We start from the raw sequence: 16,522 nt of genomic DNA, 5'->3' as shown, positions 1-16,522 counted from the left end.
AACTACTCTTAGTTTTTCCTTCATGAAACTCATTTCTTCATCTAACCATGCAGTATTTTTATTCCTTCTTTTGTCTTTCTAAAAAAAAAAATATGTATTGCATGTGTCGCCATAAGCAATTTGTCATGCATTGATCATTATATATAACACACACCTAAGATGAATTTATCAGTCATAAATGCCTTCTTATGTTGATGTTTTATTTATAAACATCCAAACGTAAATGCATAGGTGTATGTATAAATACATAATGCATACACACTTACACACATCAGAAAAAACAATGATTTTACAGTAATGTTTTTCATACAAACCCTTTAATTGTAAATAGCCTCATTCCATGCGGTGGCTCTCCCAGCTATACCAACTTGCTAAATCCTCAAAGACTAAGACCTCACTATGTATTCCCAGACATTCAGAGGTTTTATAAATGATATATAGACACCAGAGTAATTGTAAATATGCTTAGTAGAGAATATTGCATTATATTAGAACAGTAGTTGAATTTATGTAGAATCAGATGCTAATCTTTATCACTCGAAAAGTATGTAAAAAAAAAAAAAAAAAAAGCTTTCCACTGGATTTGCTAAATAGAGCTCGTAACTTACAGGTTATAACCAGCTGCACTTTTATAAAATTGAGCATTTTTTAACTAAATTAGGTATTGCTGACAAGGCATCTTGTCAAGATACGTCTGATATATTGGAAATAACTAGTTTGAAGTTTTATTATATGAATGAAGAAAATGTAATAAACTAACATAACTTCAGAAAAGTTTGTTTATAAATTTTCAACATTGGTCTCCTCTCTTTGCAGCTGGGCGATCGTCACATCCAGAATTGTCAGCAGGGGCAGCATTGCAAGTGACCATTAGTCAGCTGGAATTAGATTTTTATCCATACCATTTGGCTTCTGGAGACAGAACACATTGGGTCAAGTAAGTGGGAAGGTCCTTAGCTTTGCATATGCAGATCAGTTGCTTTTGTTGAGTTAAAGATTACTACAGTGGCACCTCAACTTAACGGACAGTTCTGGCGTCTGTCCCATCTGCCAAGTAACAAAGACTGGCAGTAACTTACATGATTCGGGTACCATGGGGCTACTTCACATAGCTAACAGTGAAGCTTAGTTCCATATACAGCACTTTACAGCCTGTCCTAAGTAGAATTTTTTAACATGCAATTTAGAATAATGAATTACTTATCATTAACTGACAAATGTATAACACTACATTACTGTATTGTACAGTAAACCCCCTATATTCGCGGGGGGTGCATTCCAGACCCCCTGCGAATACTTGCTACCCCCCCCCTCTAAAATGCTTATAACTGCCTATCTAGAAAGTTCAAATACCAAATGTATACTGAAAGTATCATCTTGCATCAAATATACGTTAAATTATTATCCTGTTACTGTATTAATCTTCGAAATTATATTAATATAATTTCAAAGTCATCTTAAACATTAGTACCCCTAAAAATATATACATACGTACTTCTGACCCTTCGAGCCAAAGCGGAGAGAGTTACCACTACGACTTATATTCAACAAGGCTGGCTGGGGCAAAAGAAAGCAGGAAAGAAAGAGAGAGAGAAGAGAGTTTATCTCTTTAATCTCTCTGACAACAAAAAATTTATGTTTGTTTTTGTCTTCCAAAGATTTATTACCTTTGCTACACATTTTTAAAACACTGTGAACATACACACACAAACATTATCTTTTCCTGAGAGAGAGAGAGAGAGAGAGAGAGAGAGAGAGAGAGAGAGAGAGAGAGAGAGAGAGAAGGGCTTAACTAAGTATCTATTTATCTATATATATCCATTTCTCACATTCTCCCCTTTGGCGAGAGAGAGAGAGAGAGGAGAATAACTCATTACGATATCAGAAGATTGAAATCCATTAGTTCCTGGGGACAACACTTATTCCCCCTTGGCCAATATGTCAAACTGTCAAGTAAATTGACATTTACCCTCCCCCCTCCTTTCTGAAGTTGAGGATAAAAAAATTGGGAATCGCTATTTGTTTGTTTAAAATTTTAAATGATTTACTACACAAATACATGGAAAATATTCTAGCATTATTATTATTATTATTATTATGTAATATTATTAATAATTGAAAATTAGTACTTACTAGGTAAATCATTTATTTATCATACAAAACAAACATACATACATGTTACGTCAGAAAAATTCTCTCGCCTAAATAAGAGAGAGAGAGAGAGAGAGAATTATTATTTTCATTATTTGATGTTATTACTTAATCTTATTAAACGTAATATTAATATTTGAAAGTTAGTATTGTAAATGATTATTTTATCCTAAAATGTACCCTCTAAAAATGCTTATGCTCATCCTGAAGCACAGATATAATTTTAATATAATTTCAGTAATACCTCTAATATAATTTTAATATTCAATAGTGTCAATCTGAGCATCTATATTCGCTTTAATGAGCTCCAGGTCCATCCTGAAATTGGGGGGGGAGAAAGCCAGTTTCTCTCTATGTGCTGTGCGGCATTCAATACCTTAAGTCAGTAAAAATATATGAGAGAGAGAGAGAGAGAAATGATTTGCAGCACTGTAATTGTGATTGCATGCAATTACACTTTCATTAACCAATCATCTCAGCATTTTTAGGCTCGTGACTGTGAGAAGAACAAAGAGCATCACTCTTGCTAAAAAAAACCTTTTAAACATAAATTTAAAAGCATACTGTAAATACATTATATCACCATATTGTTTTTTAGTAAGAAATTTTCACAAGATAAATAACTGCATATACTTTCTTTGCAAAAGCAAACAAAAAGGACATGATAATAAAAGAGTACAGTTTCTTCACTAGGCAGACAGCTGATGCTGAATGACCTACTGAAGCATACAATCAGTGGGCATACCCAGGAAAGCGTCGGTCAGGCGCGTGTTCGTTCATTCACGATCCACCCTCACAGGTGTACCCAGGAAACCATGCACATTTGTTCATTCATGCACTGTCCATCCTCACAGGCACAACCAGGAAAGTGTTGGTCACCTGCTTGTGTTTGTTCATTCATTCACCATCCACCTTCACAGACTCAAACAGAAAAACCTGGGTCATATGCTTGTGTTTGTTCACTGTCCGATACCCGTACCGCACCTAGTGGATTATCCACTCACGATGAGAGGTCATCTGCTTGGGCAAGCTAAGTCCACCATCAAAGTATACCTTAGTTTAACCAGACCACTGAGCTCATTAACAGCTCTCCTAGGGCTGACCCGAAGGATTAGACTTATTTTACGTGGCTAAGAACCAATTGGTTACCTAGCAACGGGACCTACAGCTTATTATGGAATCCGAACCACATTATAGCGAGAAATGAATTTCTATCACCAGAAATAAATTCCTCTAATTCTTCATTGGTCAGCTGGAGACTCAAACTCCAGCCTAGCAGAGTGCTAGCTGAGAACTCTACCGGCTCGTCCAACGAGGAACTAGTCCACCATCAGATAACCCTATCAAACTTACTGGACTTTCTGCTAAATTAAATATTATTTATTTTTATTGCACACTGGTGAGTGCGTTAAGCAACAAAATCTGCTAAGGTTAGGTGCCACTTTATTTGGAAAAACTTGTTACTGTACAGGTACAGTATTAAGGAAAAGGAGGCTGTTCACTCAATCTCCAGGAAACAAGAGTGTCCTGTTAGTAACCACCTACAGCATCCTTTCGGCCCTTAGCTGCAAATCTTTTCATTCCTTTTACTGTACCTCCGTTCATATTCTTTCTTTCATCTTACTTTCCACCCTCTCCTAACAGTTGTTTTATAGTGCAACTGCAAGGTTTTCCTCCTGTTACACCTTTAAAACCTCCATGAATCAAATTTTTCCTTTAAATACTGAATGACTTCATAGGTCCCAGCACTTGGCCTTTGGCCTAAATTTTGCATTCTAATCCAGTAACTGTCTAGAATTTATAATATATATGTATATATGTATCATGCACATCACCATAATCATAAAACGTCTTGCATTTATCATATATGGAACACATCAAAGATGAATTTAACAAAAACTCAACTTGGTGCTTGGAGCCAAAGCCTTTACATTGATTTATGCTCAACTGGGTGCATCATATTTTTCTGACATTATTACATTGCCAGAAGTGTGAACTGTTTAACACAGTAGGAATCAGCGAAGCAGAGAAAGTAGATCATCAATGACAGTGAAAGCCAAATTTCAGGGGAAAATGTGAGTCAAAATTTTGGAGACAATCAACCAAAGAAATTTTGCAGTCAGTACTACTTTTGGTTAATGTATCAAAATTTATGAAGAAATTCAGTCTATAAAATGAAATTTTGTTCATGAGACTTACCTGCCAGATATATAAATAGCTGTATTCTCGAAGGTCCGACAGAATTTCAAATTTTCGACTGCGTGGCCGGTCAGGTGGTTAGTACCCATTCCGCCGCTGGGAGGCAGGTATCAGGAACCATTCCCATTTTCTATTCAGATTTTCTCTGTCGCGGACTGTCAACACCTGTTGTCAGTTCCTCCGCCATTGGATTTCAAAATTTGTTGTCACTTAAGTATTTTGGTTGTTTTGGTATTCGACTGGATCTGTGACTTGGCATACGCTTTCTTTGTGGACCGTTTTTGATTTTGCTTTTGACTTTTCTTATAATTAAGATGTCTTACCTCTAGCTATCGAGTCTGTAGCTTGGGTGAATGTAAAGGTGAGGCTATCGAAGACTTTGATAGTTCCTCACTCTTTATGTATGATATGTAAGGGTGTTCAATGCTCTATGATAATCGGTAATGAATGTGTGGGATTGTCTGAGGGTGAGTGGAAGAAATATGAAGCCTATATGCTTAAATTGGAGCGTGATAGGCTGAAATCTTCCTCCTAGAGTGCATCCTTAGATGGACAGTCAGGGTTTTCTCCTACTAGTAACCCTGTAGTAAATTTTAGTACTAACCCTGTAGTTTGTTGCTGCAGAAGGTAATTCCCTGGCTCTCGTGTGGAGTCAATGCGTGCTCTTGAAACTAAAGTGAATGCAATTCAAGCGCATAGTGTTAGTGCTAGTGCCCCTAGTGTTGTGGAGGGCGTCAGATCGGCCCTATAATGCCTCTAGGCCTGGACCTCTGTCGAACTCCCAGGACCAGGGAGGGCATGTCGAAAGCCGCATGAGGGTTACTGGGGCTTCCCACCGATCTGGCGTCCCTTCGGCAGGTCCTGATGACGCTACCCAGGCTGCCGGGGATCGTGCTCAGGCACGCATCCTGAAGGATTGCTTCTCGTCCTCCGACATGTCCTCCCGCCTCGGGGTTGGAGCTCGGTTGGACTCTCGCCCTCTTAAGAGAAGCTTAGAGGAGAGGACGCTTCACGTCCTCTTCCTCTAGACGTTTGTACTCTTCCCCAAAAAGTTTGCGTGGATATTCCTCTACAGAGAGAGAATAAAGTGTTTTCGAATGATCACGCTCTCGACCCCCTGTCGCGCTAAGGCAAGGCTAGAGCTTCTTCCTGTGGAAGAAGTATCGTCTCTCGCCCCTTTCCTTCTCTCAGGTTCAGCCCTTCTCCTGAGAGAGTGGCTTCTCCAACGTGTAAGATTTTGTTGGGTTTGCAACAACAGCTGGATGCTCTCATGAACCTTTCAGAGTCGAATCTGCCTGTTAAGAGGTACAGACTTTCACCTTCGTCTCCTGCCGGAGCGATACAGAGCGTCTGTCGTCTAGAGAGTGTTTAGTGGCTTCCTATTCGTCTTCCCGAGTTGGTGTTGGTCTTTTCTCTTGTCTCGCGCCAGAGGCGCGTCTTGCTCTTCGTGCGCTTCTCACGCTTCACGTAGCGCCTCACCTTGGCGCATGTTCGGCGCGCGCCTGGCGCCATGGCGGCGCCACGCTGTAACACTCTTCTAGTACCCGCCACGAAGCCTCTCGGCGTCACGCCATGACGCTCCTTTCGCCCGCCGGGCATAGCTTCAAGTCTTGTGTTGACGCCGCTCCAGTTGTTCATCATGTCGCACAACTACCCGCTTCAACATCTGATGTCGCTTCTTAATTTAGCCAGTACTTGCTTCGGCGTACATATACTAAAATTGGAACGATACAGAGAAGATTAGCATGGCTCCTGCAAGGATGACACGCTAATCGTGAAGCGTTCCACATTTTTATGTTTACTAAGCACGTACTCAGTTGTGACTTCTTCGTTCATGCGGGAGTTCCCGCTTACGTGTCGCGATCGGACTACTTTCACCACTCACTCAAGACCCGCCAGCTGCGGAAGAACATCCTCTTCGTCACAGCCTTTGTATGAAGAGAAACTTCTTTCGTCTTCTTCTTCCTCTGATTATCAGACTCTGGCTTTTTCTTAAGGATCTGTTTCCTGAGACTTTTCAACCTTGGCTCTCTCTCTCCACCTTCGCAGTTGTCTTTGTCTTAAGGAAGCGTTTTAAAAAAATCGAAATCAATTTTTCTGGGATATTTTATATATGGCATCATACATATCCTGACTATCTTCTCAGAAAGTTTTTATTTAAAGTTCTTCACAGTTAGGAGTTATAAACAAAACAGTAACCTATCATAGTCAAATTACATTTTTCGTATAATGTAATGATATTGTCAGTATATCGTCTGGTAATTTCCTTTAGCTATGAAATAATATCCCTGGACGATCTATGGCAGACCCCTGTGGACATTTCCAAGACAGTTAAAGACAGGAATGCCGCAGGGCAGTCAGTGGCAGTCAGTCAGTAGCAGCTCAGAGCTTGACTAAGTAAAGCGTTTCGCTGCCCAACCTGAGCCGTGTTTGACACTCGCTTCATTTAGCTTCATTTAGCGAAGTTATATTACTTTGCAGGTCTATTTTTTGGTTTTTTCATTATGTCATAAAACATCAAACTGTGTAACGGCAAAGCAAATAAATACACAGAGAAGCAAAAAATATCGTTTTTCTCAAAACTAAAGTTATCGACATTCAAACTGCATCTCCTTCATAACGATTGCACCGATCTCAATGATACAAAAGTAAACGAAAGCTAAATATTTGCCTAACAAAGGGGCTTCCATGGGAAGCAACACGAGACCCGCACCACGAGAGAGAGTTTTTTCCCGAAGGAATGTCACTTCCAAGAGAGGTAGCAAGTGATTCCTTTCATCTCCAGACTCCCTTTGCAACCAGGCTTCATTTTGCACAAGCCTGGAAGAGTGAGGGGCAGACGTTTGGTCCCTCCTACTGTTAGAGAGAGGTTACTTGATTCCCTTCCTGTCTCCTCCTCCTTTGTTTTTGTTTCCCAACTGCCTTCCTGTCAAACAGAAAATTGTTTGACCTGCTCGAACAGATGTTCGAGCGAGAGCAGTGGAACAGGTCTTGGACTCGGTGTTCCCGGTTTTTACTACAGATTGTTTCTAGTCCCAAAACTTTCAGTAGGCTGGAGACCCGTCTTGGACGTCAACAGGTCGAACAACTTGGTCCGGAAGGAAAAGTTCAAGATGGAGACCTCGCAGTCAATACTAGGAGCCCTTCATCCCGGGGATTGGATGGTATCTTTGGATCTCCAAGATACTTATCTTCACGCCCCAATTCATCCACGTTCGATGAAGTATCTCAGGTTGTCTTGGGGACTAGACGTACCAGTTCAGGGCTCTCTGCTTTGGACTCTGCTAACGCCATACCACGTTGAAAACACCGCTTCGTCAGATCAGCGAAGTTAACAACGTTGGGTCTGGTCAGTACTTGGATGGTGACCGCCTGGGAACACCAGATGCTGTTGGCGTCACATTTTGCTCGAGGTGTTTACACGTCTCATGAAAAAGTTGCGATGCAGTTGCACCTGTCGCACGTCAGGATCTCACTCTACTTGGACGACTGGTTGATTCGGCGTCGTCGAGCGAAGGTATCTGGAGGACCTTCAGTTGACTCTGCAACTCGTGAAGTCCCTGGGACTTCTGGTCTGTGGAGAAATCGCAGCTGATCCCCTCACTGTCCATTGTGTCTGGGAATTCAGATCTATTCAGCGGCTTTTATAGCGTCTCCGTCGCAAGAACGGCAACTTCTATGTACGTAAAAAGTCTCGGCCTTCTTGGAAAGGAAACATGCTAGGTGAAGGAAGGAATGAGTCTGCTGGGGACCATTTCTCGCTGGAGAAGTTTGTTTTCTCTGGGAGTCTGCATCTCAGGCCTCTTCAGTTCTTTTGTTGGAGAACTGGCAAAGCAAGGAAGACTTGAAAGAGGAATTGAGAATTCTTCCTTATATAAAGAGGATCTGTGGTGGTGGCTCGATCCAACGAAATTGCAGAAAGGGATCTCCTCAAGCTTCTGAACCCCAACCTTGTGTTGTTTTTCTGACGGGTCGTCAACAGGTTGGGGCAACACTAGAGGAGAGGAAGTGTTAGGAACCTGGAGAGAGGAACAGGTGTCCTGGCACATCGACTTCAAAGATTTGGCGGCTATCTTTTAGCTCGCCAATTCTTCGAGGTCCAAGTTTGCAATCGTGTAGTTCTAGCAAACTCGGACAATACTACTTGTTCCTGTTCAGCCTTGCAAGAGAGATTATTCTTTGAGCCTATGCTCTAACATTTCGATTTCTCACAAGTTTTGTTGCAGGGGTCGAAAATGTTCGAGCAGACCTGCTCTGTTGGCGCCATCAACTCCTGCCGAAGGAATGGACCCTTCATCAGGAGGTTTGCCAAGATTTTTGGAAATTTTGGGGTCGCCATCTTGTGGATATTTTCACGACCTCAAGAACAGCGAGGCTCCCTCTATAAAGCTCATCTGTACTCGACCCTGGGGCAGTTGCGATAGTTGCTCTTCCCTGGGATTGGACGGGAATAGATGTTACGCCTTTTTCCCGTTCTAAAATCTGGGAGAAGTCATACGCAAGTTCGCGGCCTCACAAGGGACGCAGGATGACTCTCATCCCCACGTTTTGGCCTTGAACCACTGGTTCTGGAGTTTCTCTTCTGGTTGGTAGACGTTCCGAGGACCCTTCCTATGAGAGCAGACCTGCTCATACAAACCCACTTCACGAGATATCTTTGAATCTCCCGCTCTGAACCAGACTGCTTTCAGACTATCGAAACTTGGTCAGAGCGAAGGGGTTTCTGGCCAGGTGGCACGGGCCATCGGTAGAGCCAGAAGTTCTTCATCTAAAGGATATATCTAGCGTAAGTGAGCAACCTTCAAAGGTTGGTGTAGAAAGAAGGGCTTTTCCTCTTCCTCTATCACTGTGAGCCAGGTTGCGGATTTTCTCCTTTACTTAAGAGAAAAACTCGATATAGCAGATCCGACTATCAAGTGTTATCGGAGCATGCTTTCGATTGTATTCAGACACAGAGGATTAGCTTTGTCTGACAATAAGGACCTCCACGATCTTACGAGCTCTTTCAAGACGTCCAAGGTTCCTCAGCTAATTCCCCCTGCTTGGAACTTGGACGTAATGCTCAAGTTTTTGATGTTTAGTCCTTTTGAGCCTCTCCACTCTGCATCTCTTAAGGATGTTACTCGAAAACGGCATTCCTCGTGGCGAAGAGAGTGAGCGAAGTTCGAGGCCGTCATGTGGGCTTCAAGGAACACAATGCTGTCTATTCTTTAAGCCCTAAGTTCTTGGCTAAGAATGATAGGTCTTCTAACCCTTGGCCTAGACACTTTGAAATTAAAGGTTTAGCAAACCTTATTGGACAGGAACCTGAGGGAGTTCTATGTCCAGTTAGAGCTCTCAAGTACTACCTTAAAAGAACACAGGACACTCGTGGTCCCTTGGATGTTTTATGGTGTTCTGTGAGGCAACCAGTTAAACCTATGTCGAAGAATGCACTGGCATTCTTCATTAGGGAACGTCATTAAGGACGCACACTCTAGTTGTGACGACTCCAACTTCAAGTTGTTGAGAGTTAACGCTCACGAGGTGAGGGCAGTTGCTACCTCCATGGCGTTCAAGAAAAATATGGTACTCAGTGACAATTTTTAGTGCCACATTTTTGAAGTCAATTCGGTGTTTGCCTCACACTCTTGGCAAGATGTTTAGGTAGCATACGAAAATTGCTTTTGCTGGGACCATACATTGCTGCTTCAGCAACCTTGGGGACAGGGGGTAACTCTGATCCTATCCCCTTTTTAATTGTGTTTTTGTGGTTGTTGGGTCGACTACTGGAGGCAGTCTTCCCAATCCTTTGCAAACTAACGCTTTAGGTGTTGGTTAGGTGGTTAGTAATGCTCTTTTGTCCTCTTTGTATGGTCTATGATCTAGTCACATTGTGGTCACGCCCCGTTGACAGATCATCTAGAAGTCGCCAGCTATATAGGTCACTACCTCGCTGGGGTCTCTAGTAAAGCAGAAGCAGACTAGAGTGACAGTAACCACTCAGTCAGCTACACTATCAGATAATGAACCAAAATATTTTTACCAATACTTGGTTTTCCTAATTCTTGGCTGTCTCTACCCCCTCCAAAGGTGGTATTCAGCTATATATATATCTGGCAGGTAAGTCTCATGAACAAAATGATATTTTAATGATAAAATAAAAGTTTGTTCATACTTACCTGGCAGATATATATATTCATATTGCCCTCCCTCCTCCCCTCAGGAGACAGTGGCGTTAGAAAATCTGAATAGAAAATGGGAATGGTTCTGATACCCGCCTCCCAGCGGCGGGAATGAGTACTAACCACCTGACCGGGCCCTGCGTGTGCCATGAAATTTGAAATTCTGTCGGACCTTCGGAGAATACAGCTATATATATATATCTGCCAGAGTAAGTATGAACAAACTTTATTTTATCATTAAAATATCATTTTTGTTGTTTAACACATCCTTTGGGCCATTCCTCATATATTGTACCATAATGATCTGGCAAACAGCTGAATAATAACCTTCCTACAGTAAGTCCATGAGAGTGTATAGTGTTGGGTAGACAAGAAATTATGGAATATCCTGAGGTGCAATACACTGAATTGTTAGTAATGATATGATGTTAATGAAATATAATGTAAAATGTTACTAAGCATTTGTAGACCCCCTTAGCTAATTAAGTAGCTTTGGTAGCAAAATCTTCAGATGTGCACAGATGATATTTTAGTAAGTCATGCAGTTGAAATGTTACTAGCAATTACGTTGTTGAAAGTTCCATTTAAAAATTCCGTAAGAACAACAGTGAAATAGGCCCATGAATTCACATTATACTACATGAACATTAGTCTTCTGTGTTTTTTCATTATTGCAAGACAGAAGTAACTTGAGAATATAGTACATTTTCACAAAACATTTTATATTCTTAACACTGATTAATGACTATTTTTCTTCCACAGGTACACTGATTGCACACTATCTCAGTGGGCACAGACCACCTTAGCAGAATTCAAAACCAGACTTATAGATTCTCTAAATTGTAGTCGGTCATCTCACACACCCTTGGCTCGTGCACCTCCTCATATTTCTCAAGAAAGTCAGCAGCAGGTTAGAATGATTTCTTTGGCAATGATCACTTTTATTGAACTTATGGAGTTCATAGTTAATAACAAAAACAAATGATGACTTTACCTCTTAGTATCATTCTATAGAAAATACCAGTCCCTCCCAAACAAATCTGGTTTTCTGTGAAATAATCACAATTAGCTTTCATGGAATACTGTAGAAACCGACATTTGATCAGTAATTACTATATTCTGAGCAGATTAACTTCTGCACATGTCAAGTTGTGTAACGTGAGTTAAAAGATTTTAGATATTTTCTACCTCTCAATATTTGCTGTATTTTCCTAGTTGTAAAAAGTATTCATATGAACTGCAAATCCTGTTACACTAATTAGATGAAAAATTCTCTCTCTCCAACAGGGAACCACTTTCACTAAGTGAACCACTCAACGAATGATGCCAAAGTTTGATGAAGGCAGTTCATTCTTGGGTTTTGAATCTAGATTTCAGCTTTTAGTAAATTTTCTATCCTTATAAATGAGAAAAAGTAAAATTTTCCATCCTTATAATTGAGAAAAAGTATTGTAGCAGGGATGAAGCTCAAAATTTTTTTTATTGCACTGATGCAGGTATAAATTCCTATGGTTAAACACAGCATTAATTTATGGCTTAATATTTGTAAAGTATGAAATAATAATTTATATAAGTACTAGTGACAAACTGCCATATACATTTTATATACAGTATATGGACATATAACCATGTAGTACAAACTTAGTACTCTGCTGTTATGCTGGAGATGAAGTGATTTTACAGCAGGTTGCAATTGGTAGCTTATCTCTCTTGATGCCTAAGTGCAGTATGTTACTGTTACCCTAATTCTAACCCAAACAGTCATAGTTTTGAATAGTGTCTGAGTAGACACACTTTTCATGAATAATTCCCTTCAGGTACAAGGTATTCCCAAGGTAAACCAGGTGCTCGTCTCATTTTTTCTAAGTTGGTGGGTTGTCCTGGTTGACTGTCCATCAGTCCACCCAGTTCTAAATGAGTACCACCATTTGGTGGCGTTAACAAAATGGGCTTTGAAGAAGCATCATTTTCTCAAAGAATTGTTGAGAACTCAAGGCTGTGCCCATTAGGATACATAAATACACAAGGAGGGAAAGCTGGATGTTTGTACACTCGCATTAAGCTTATGGAAGAAGCTAATGAAGAAAAATACTGCAGGAAAAATAATACTGTAGTGATTCTGATACTAAGTATGCAGATCAATGCATTTTTGCTGCTGGTAACTAAGTCACTTTTGTAAACATTCAGAGCTCTACTGCTGGACGCATGGGGCCAGGAGCTGGAGATTCAAGCACCACTATGCAAGGGAGTCCTCACAAAGGCATGGTGGCAAATCAGCTTCGTAAACTGATGTCATCCTGTTGTGTTTTACGTATCAATGACTTCTGCGTGTATCGTGTATCTACCTCAAAACGGAAACAAGCACCTAAAGAATTTATCTCAGGTAGGTCATGATGATTACATTTATTGCACTCTTAACATTGCCAATCTATGTTTTTGCATGTTTGGGTTATTTTTAAGTGTATTTAGGAGCAAATTATTCCTGTACTTTTGTATCATTGGAAGACTCTTCTTATAAGGTCTTTGCTGATGTTTAAGGGAGAAAAGAGGTGGTCGTGTTTAGTTACACGTGAAATATGAAACTCAAAAGTTATAAACAGAATGTTACCTTACTTGTCTGAAATGTTTAAGTAAATATAACTGTATTTATATTTTTACTTCATGCATAATAGAATGTTCTTTTTCCCTGTCACTTACTTGTGAAAAATGCAGAGGTATTTGCATACTTCTTGCATAGTGTTTAGAATTTTTCAGGAACCTGTGTTGAGTGCTTTGGTCTCTTGCAAAATTGTAATTTATTAAAATTGTCTTATAATTATGTTGTATAGATTTAATTTATATGATTTTTGCTGCATGCTAATAGAAGCTGGGATATGTGAATAATCTTGCATGAGAGAAATACAGTACTGTATACTGTATATTTATATATTTATCACGTTCCATATTTTTGTGATTCAGTTATACTCTCCAATTATTTTGTCTTCCATTTCTCTATAATGTATTTTCCTTCTATTATAGGTGGTTCTGTATCTGTTGAAAATGCAGGGATTCGCTTTTTTGTCTGTTTTCCTTGTGAATGATTCACCTTTAGTTGATGACAATATAAGTGGTTGGTTGGTGTAAAAATTGAACTGCCCAAAGGTATATTTGTAAGGGTGATGAATATTCATAAGAGAAATATGACTTTTTGTTATCGTTAGACTTTTTTTTTTTTTGTCTGCTGAATCCTGAAACTGATTAATATCTGCGGGGCACTCTTTCCAGGTTTCGTTGCCTCCCCAGTGACTGTCAACGACAGTCCCATGTTTTTCTGATTTGCTTCTCCATTGTGTAGAGGATTACTTATACAACTTTTTAGATTTTGTATACAGTATATCACCTGTTAATATGGTAAATTTTTACTATTCTACCATTTTAGACAGTGCATTTCTGGAAAAGTCTCGTTAAATGCTAAGTAAAGTTTAGTTTTAAGCTGTGAGATGGCACAACACCTAATGCTTCTGATAAGTTGAGGTATGAAGAGCTACTGTATTCAATTTGTGTAAAGCCTTCATAACCTGACCCCTGCTCATCATTAAGTCATATGAAATATTATAGAGTTGTGTCCAATCGTAATAAAAAATCAGACCTCACTGGGAAAATTTCTTTTTATATATGTAACTTACCCAGTAATTACATTGCTTATAGTTTCATTTGCTGGCAGCTAGTCCCCACCTGCTTTTGGGGTACAAGAGGAGCGACCTCAGCAACGCGATTCAGTTGTTTTTCTGCTGGCTCCAACAGTGGTTCAGTTGTGAGCAGTCAGCTTAAATTTTGGCTTTCATCACTTTTCCTTTTGAGATTCTCCTTTGGGTGAAGTACTGGTAGCCTACGGTTTTTGTATTTATGTTAGGTTCTTTCTTAGTGAGACCTTTAATTTTCAATTAGGACCCTTTTTCTTCAATTTAACTTACATTATAACTCGATTGTCGACTTCTTAGACTCAGCCTAGTATGTCGGACTCTAGCGCTGCTAGTCTATGCTATTGCAGCAAAGGCTGCAATACTAACTCTACTAAAGAGAAATATGACTCTCACTCTATGAGCATAGAATGTAGGGGACAAGAGTCTTCAGTTGATCAAACATGTGATGAATGTTCAGAATGGGATGCTAGAAAATGGAAGGCTTTGGAGTCTCATTTAGCAAAATTTGACAGAGACAGGAAATGTAAGGCGGCCGTTAAAGCAGAAAAATAGACAGTAGATAGCAAGACCGTAGTTGGTTCTGCTGATGACAACATTCCTGCTTTACCTTTACCTGCTCCCGCTGTGTCACCTGTTCCCAATTCTCCGACTATTCAGCCTACTCCTTTACCCAGCTCCTTGCTTCTGAACCCGATCCCCTTGCCAGCCTTGAGCTGAAACTTGTACGTAATTTTGATGTCGAAATGGGGTTAATTGTGGATACTGTGACCCAGTTGGGTGCTTCAGTGCGTGTCCTTATGGACAAAGTGGAAAAATTGCTAGTGTTAGTGAAGTGTCAGTGGAGGTTGCAGCTGCTCATCCCACTGACGCTCCTAGGCAAAAGTCACTGGCATATTCCCCTACACCCGGGAGCAGTCATACCAGAGGCCCAAGGGAGGTCTGTGGGGTCTGCCCACGGGCAGCTGTCGCCTCATTCAGATTTGTTGCAGCTTCCCAGGTCACGGCAAAGGATAGCTGTTGGAAAGGCATCTAAATGGTAGGCTATCCTTGAGTTCCAAGGCTTCCAGCCCTGAGAATAGGCACTGGCACTTCAGTGATGAATCACGGCCACTGGAAAGGCCCTCAGCGGACACTGTCCATTCCCCCTCCAGTGCCCTACAAGAAATTTAGGGAGCCCCTGCAGCATCCTTTTTGTAGTTTCTGGGATTCCCCAGAACCTTTTTCTCCAGTGTATCCTGTGCATCAGGCTAGGCGTTCGTCTGCTTCAAGACGCTTCTCATTGTCCCATGAGTGGACAGTAGTGCCTGAGCTCCCAAGAGCAACCGACCTCCCAGTAATGCCTGGATGCTTGGTAGTTCACGAGCGCCCATTACCGCCCGTTAGCGCTTGAGTGCCCATTAGTGCCCGTCCCTCCAGTTACCCCTGAGTGCCCATCACTGCACAAGCACTCTTCAGTTCCCGAGCGCCCTTCAGCGCCCAAGACTCCAGCTCAGACGCCTTCTGCAGACACAACAGACCCATCGTTAGCTCCCATTCAGCGTCAGCTGGCGGACATCTTAAATTTGCTCAAGAGAGAGAGACTTCCTCAGCCCAGGCCCCTCAAGATTTGCTTTTATCCCCAGTTTCATCGGAGGATGAAGGTGAAGTGGATCAGGGCTCCCCTCCGACAGCTTATACAGCTTTATTGACTTACTTGCTGCAGAACTTTCCGGGATTCTTCTCGCCTCCGGCCCCAACCTCCCCGGCTTCGATGTTTTTCATCAGTGACAAGCCTTCCAACTCCTCCAAGTTACCGAAGATGGTGCTTTCATCATCAACTAGGAAGGCTCTCAGTGATCTGGACTGCTGGCTCTCAGAGAAGGTATCCTCCCTCTCATGTTGTGCGCTGGAGGTATTCTTCGTTTGAGACCGGAGAAGCTCCCTCACTGGGAGTGGCTGCCTCCTCCCATGGGAACTTCTCAGGACTTATTGACTCGTCTAGGAGGTCAGTCTTCGCCGCCGCTAAGGTGATGTTCTCCCCTACAGAACTCGGCCACTTTTTGAAGAACTTGTTCAGGAACTTTAAAGTTTTAAGCTTTTTAGACTGGTCGGTGGGGGCCTTAGCCCGCAAGATTAAGAATTGCTCTTCACTCCCTGAGGAAGTCACATCGGATTGGCTGAATGTCCTGTCGTGCACAGATAGGGGCATCAGAGATGGCTCTCAAGAGTTAGCCTCTCTCTACGTGATGGGAGTTTGAAGAAGAGAGTGCTCTGGTGCTCGTTTACTACGAAGAGTGTCATGGCTTCTCAGAAGTCTGCCCTATTGTATTCTCCTCTCGGTCGCCA

General features: G+C 41.3%; 1 protein-coding gene, 1 non-coding gene and 1 pseudogene across 5 annotated transcripts in view; all 3 read left to right on the top strand.

Moving 5' to 3' along the window:
• Window positions 1-16,522, top strand: part of LOC136834753 (bridge-like lipid transfer protein family member 3B) — a 126,973-nt gene that overhangs the window by 38,045 nt on the left and 72,406 nt on the right. For all 4 annotated transcript variants that reach the window (XM_067097359.1, XM_067097358.1, XM_067097356.1 and 1 more), the window contains 3 exons: window positions 817-937; window positions 11,277-11,424; window positions 12,702-12,897. In XM_067097359.1, coding sequence (XP_066953460.1) covers window positions 817-937; window positions 11,277-11,424; window positions 12,702-12,897 — 465 coding nt within the window. The remainder of the gene's footprint in view (window positions 1-816; window positions 938-11,276; window positions 11,425-12,701; window positions 12,898-16,522) is intronic.
• LOC136835101 (U6 spliceosomal RNA) lies at window positions 6,042-6,144 on the top strand. Its single transcript, XR_010851981.1, has one exon. It is a non-coding gene; the product is annotated as a U6 spliceosomal RNA (small nuclear RNA).
• On the top strand, window positions 7,634-7,747 carry LOC136835099 (5S ribosomal RNA; annotated as a pseudogene).

Source organism: Macrobrachium rosenbergii, chromosome 54 (assembly GCF_040412425.1).
Source record: "Macrobrachium rosenbergii isolate ZJJX-2024 chromosome 54, ASM4041242v1, whole genome shotgun sequence".
Taxonomy (NCBI): Eukaryota; Metazoa; Arthropoda; class Malacostraca; order Decapoda; family Palaemonidae; genus Macrobrachium; species Macrobrachium rosenbergii.
This window is presented reverse-complemented; position numbering and strand designations above follow the sequence as displayed.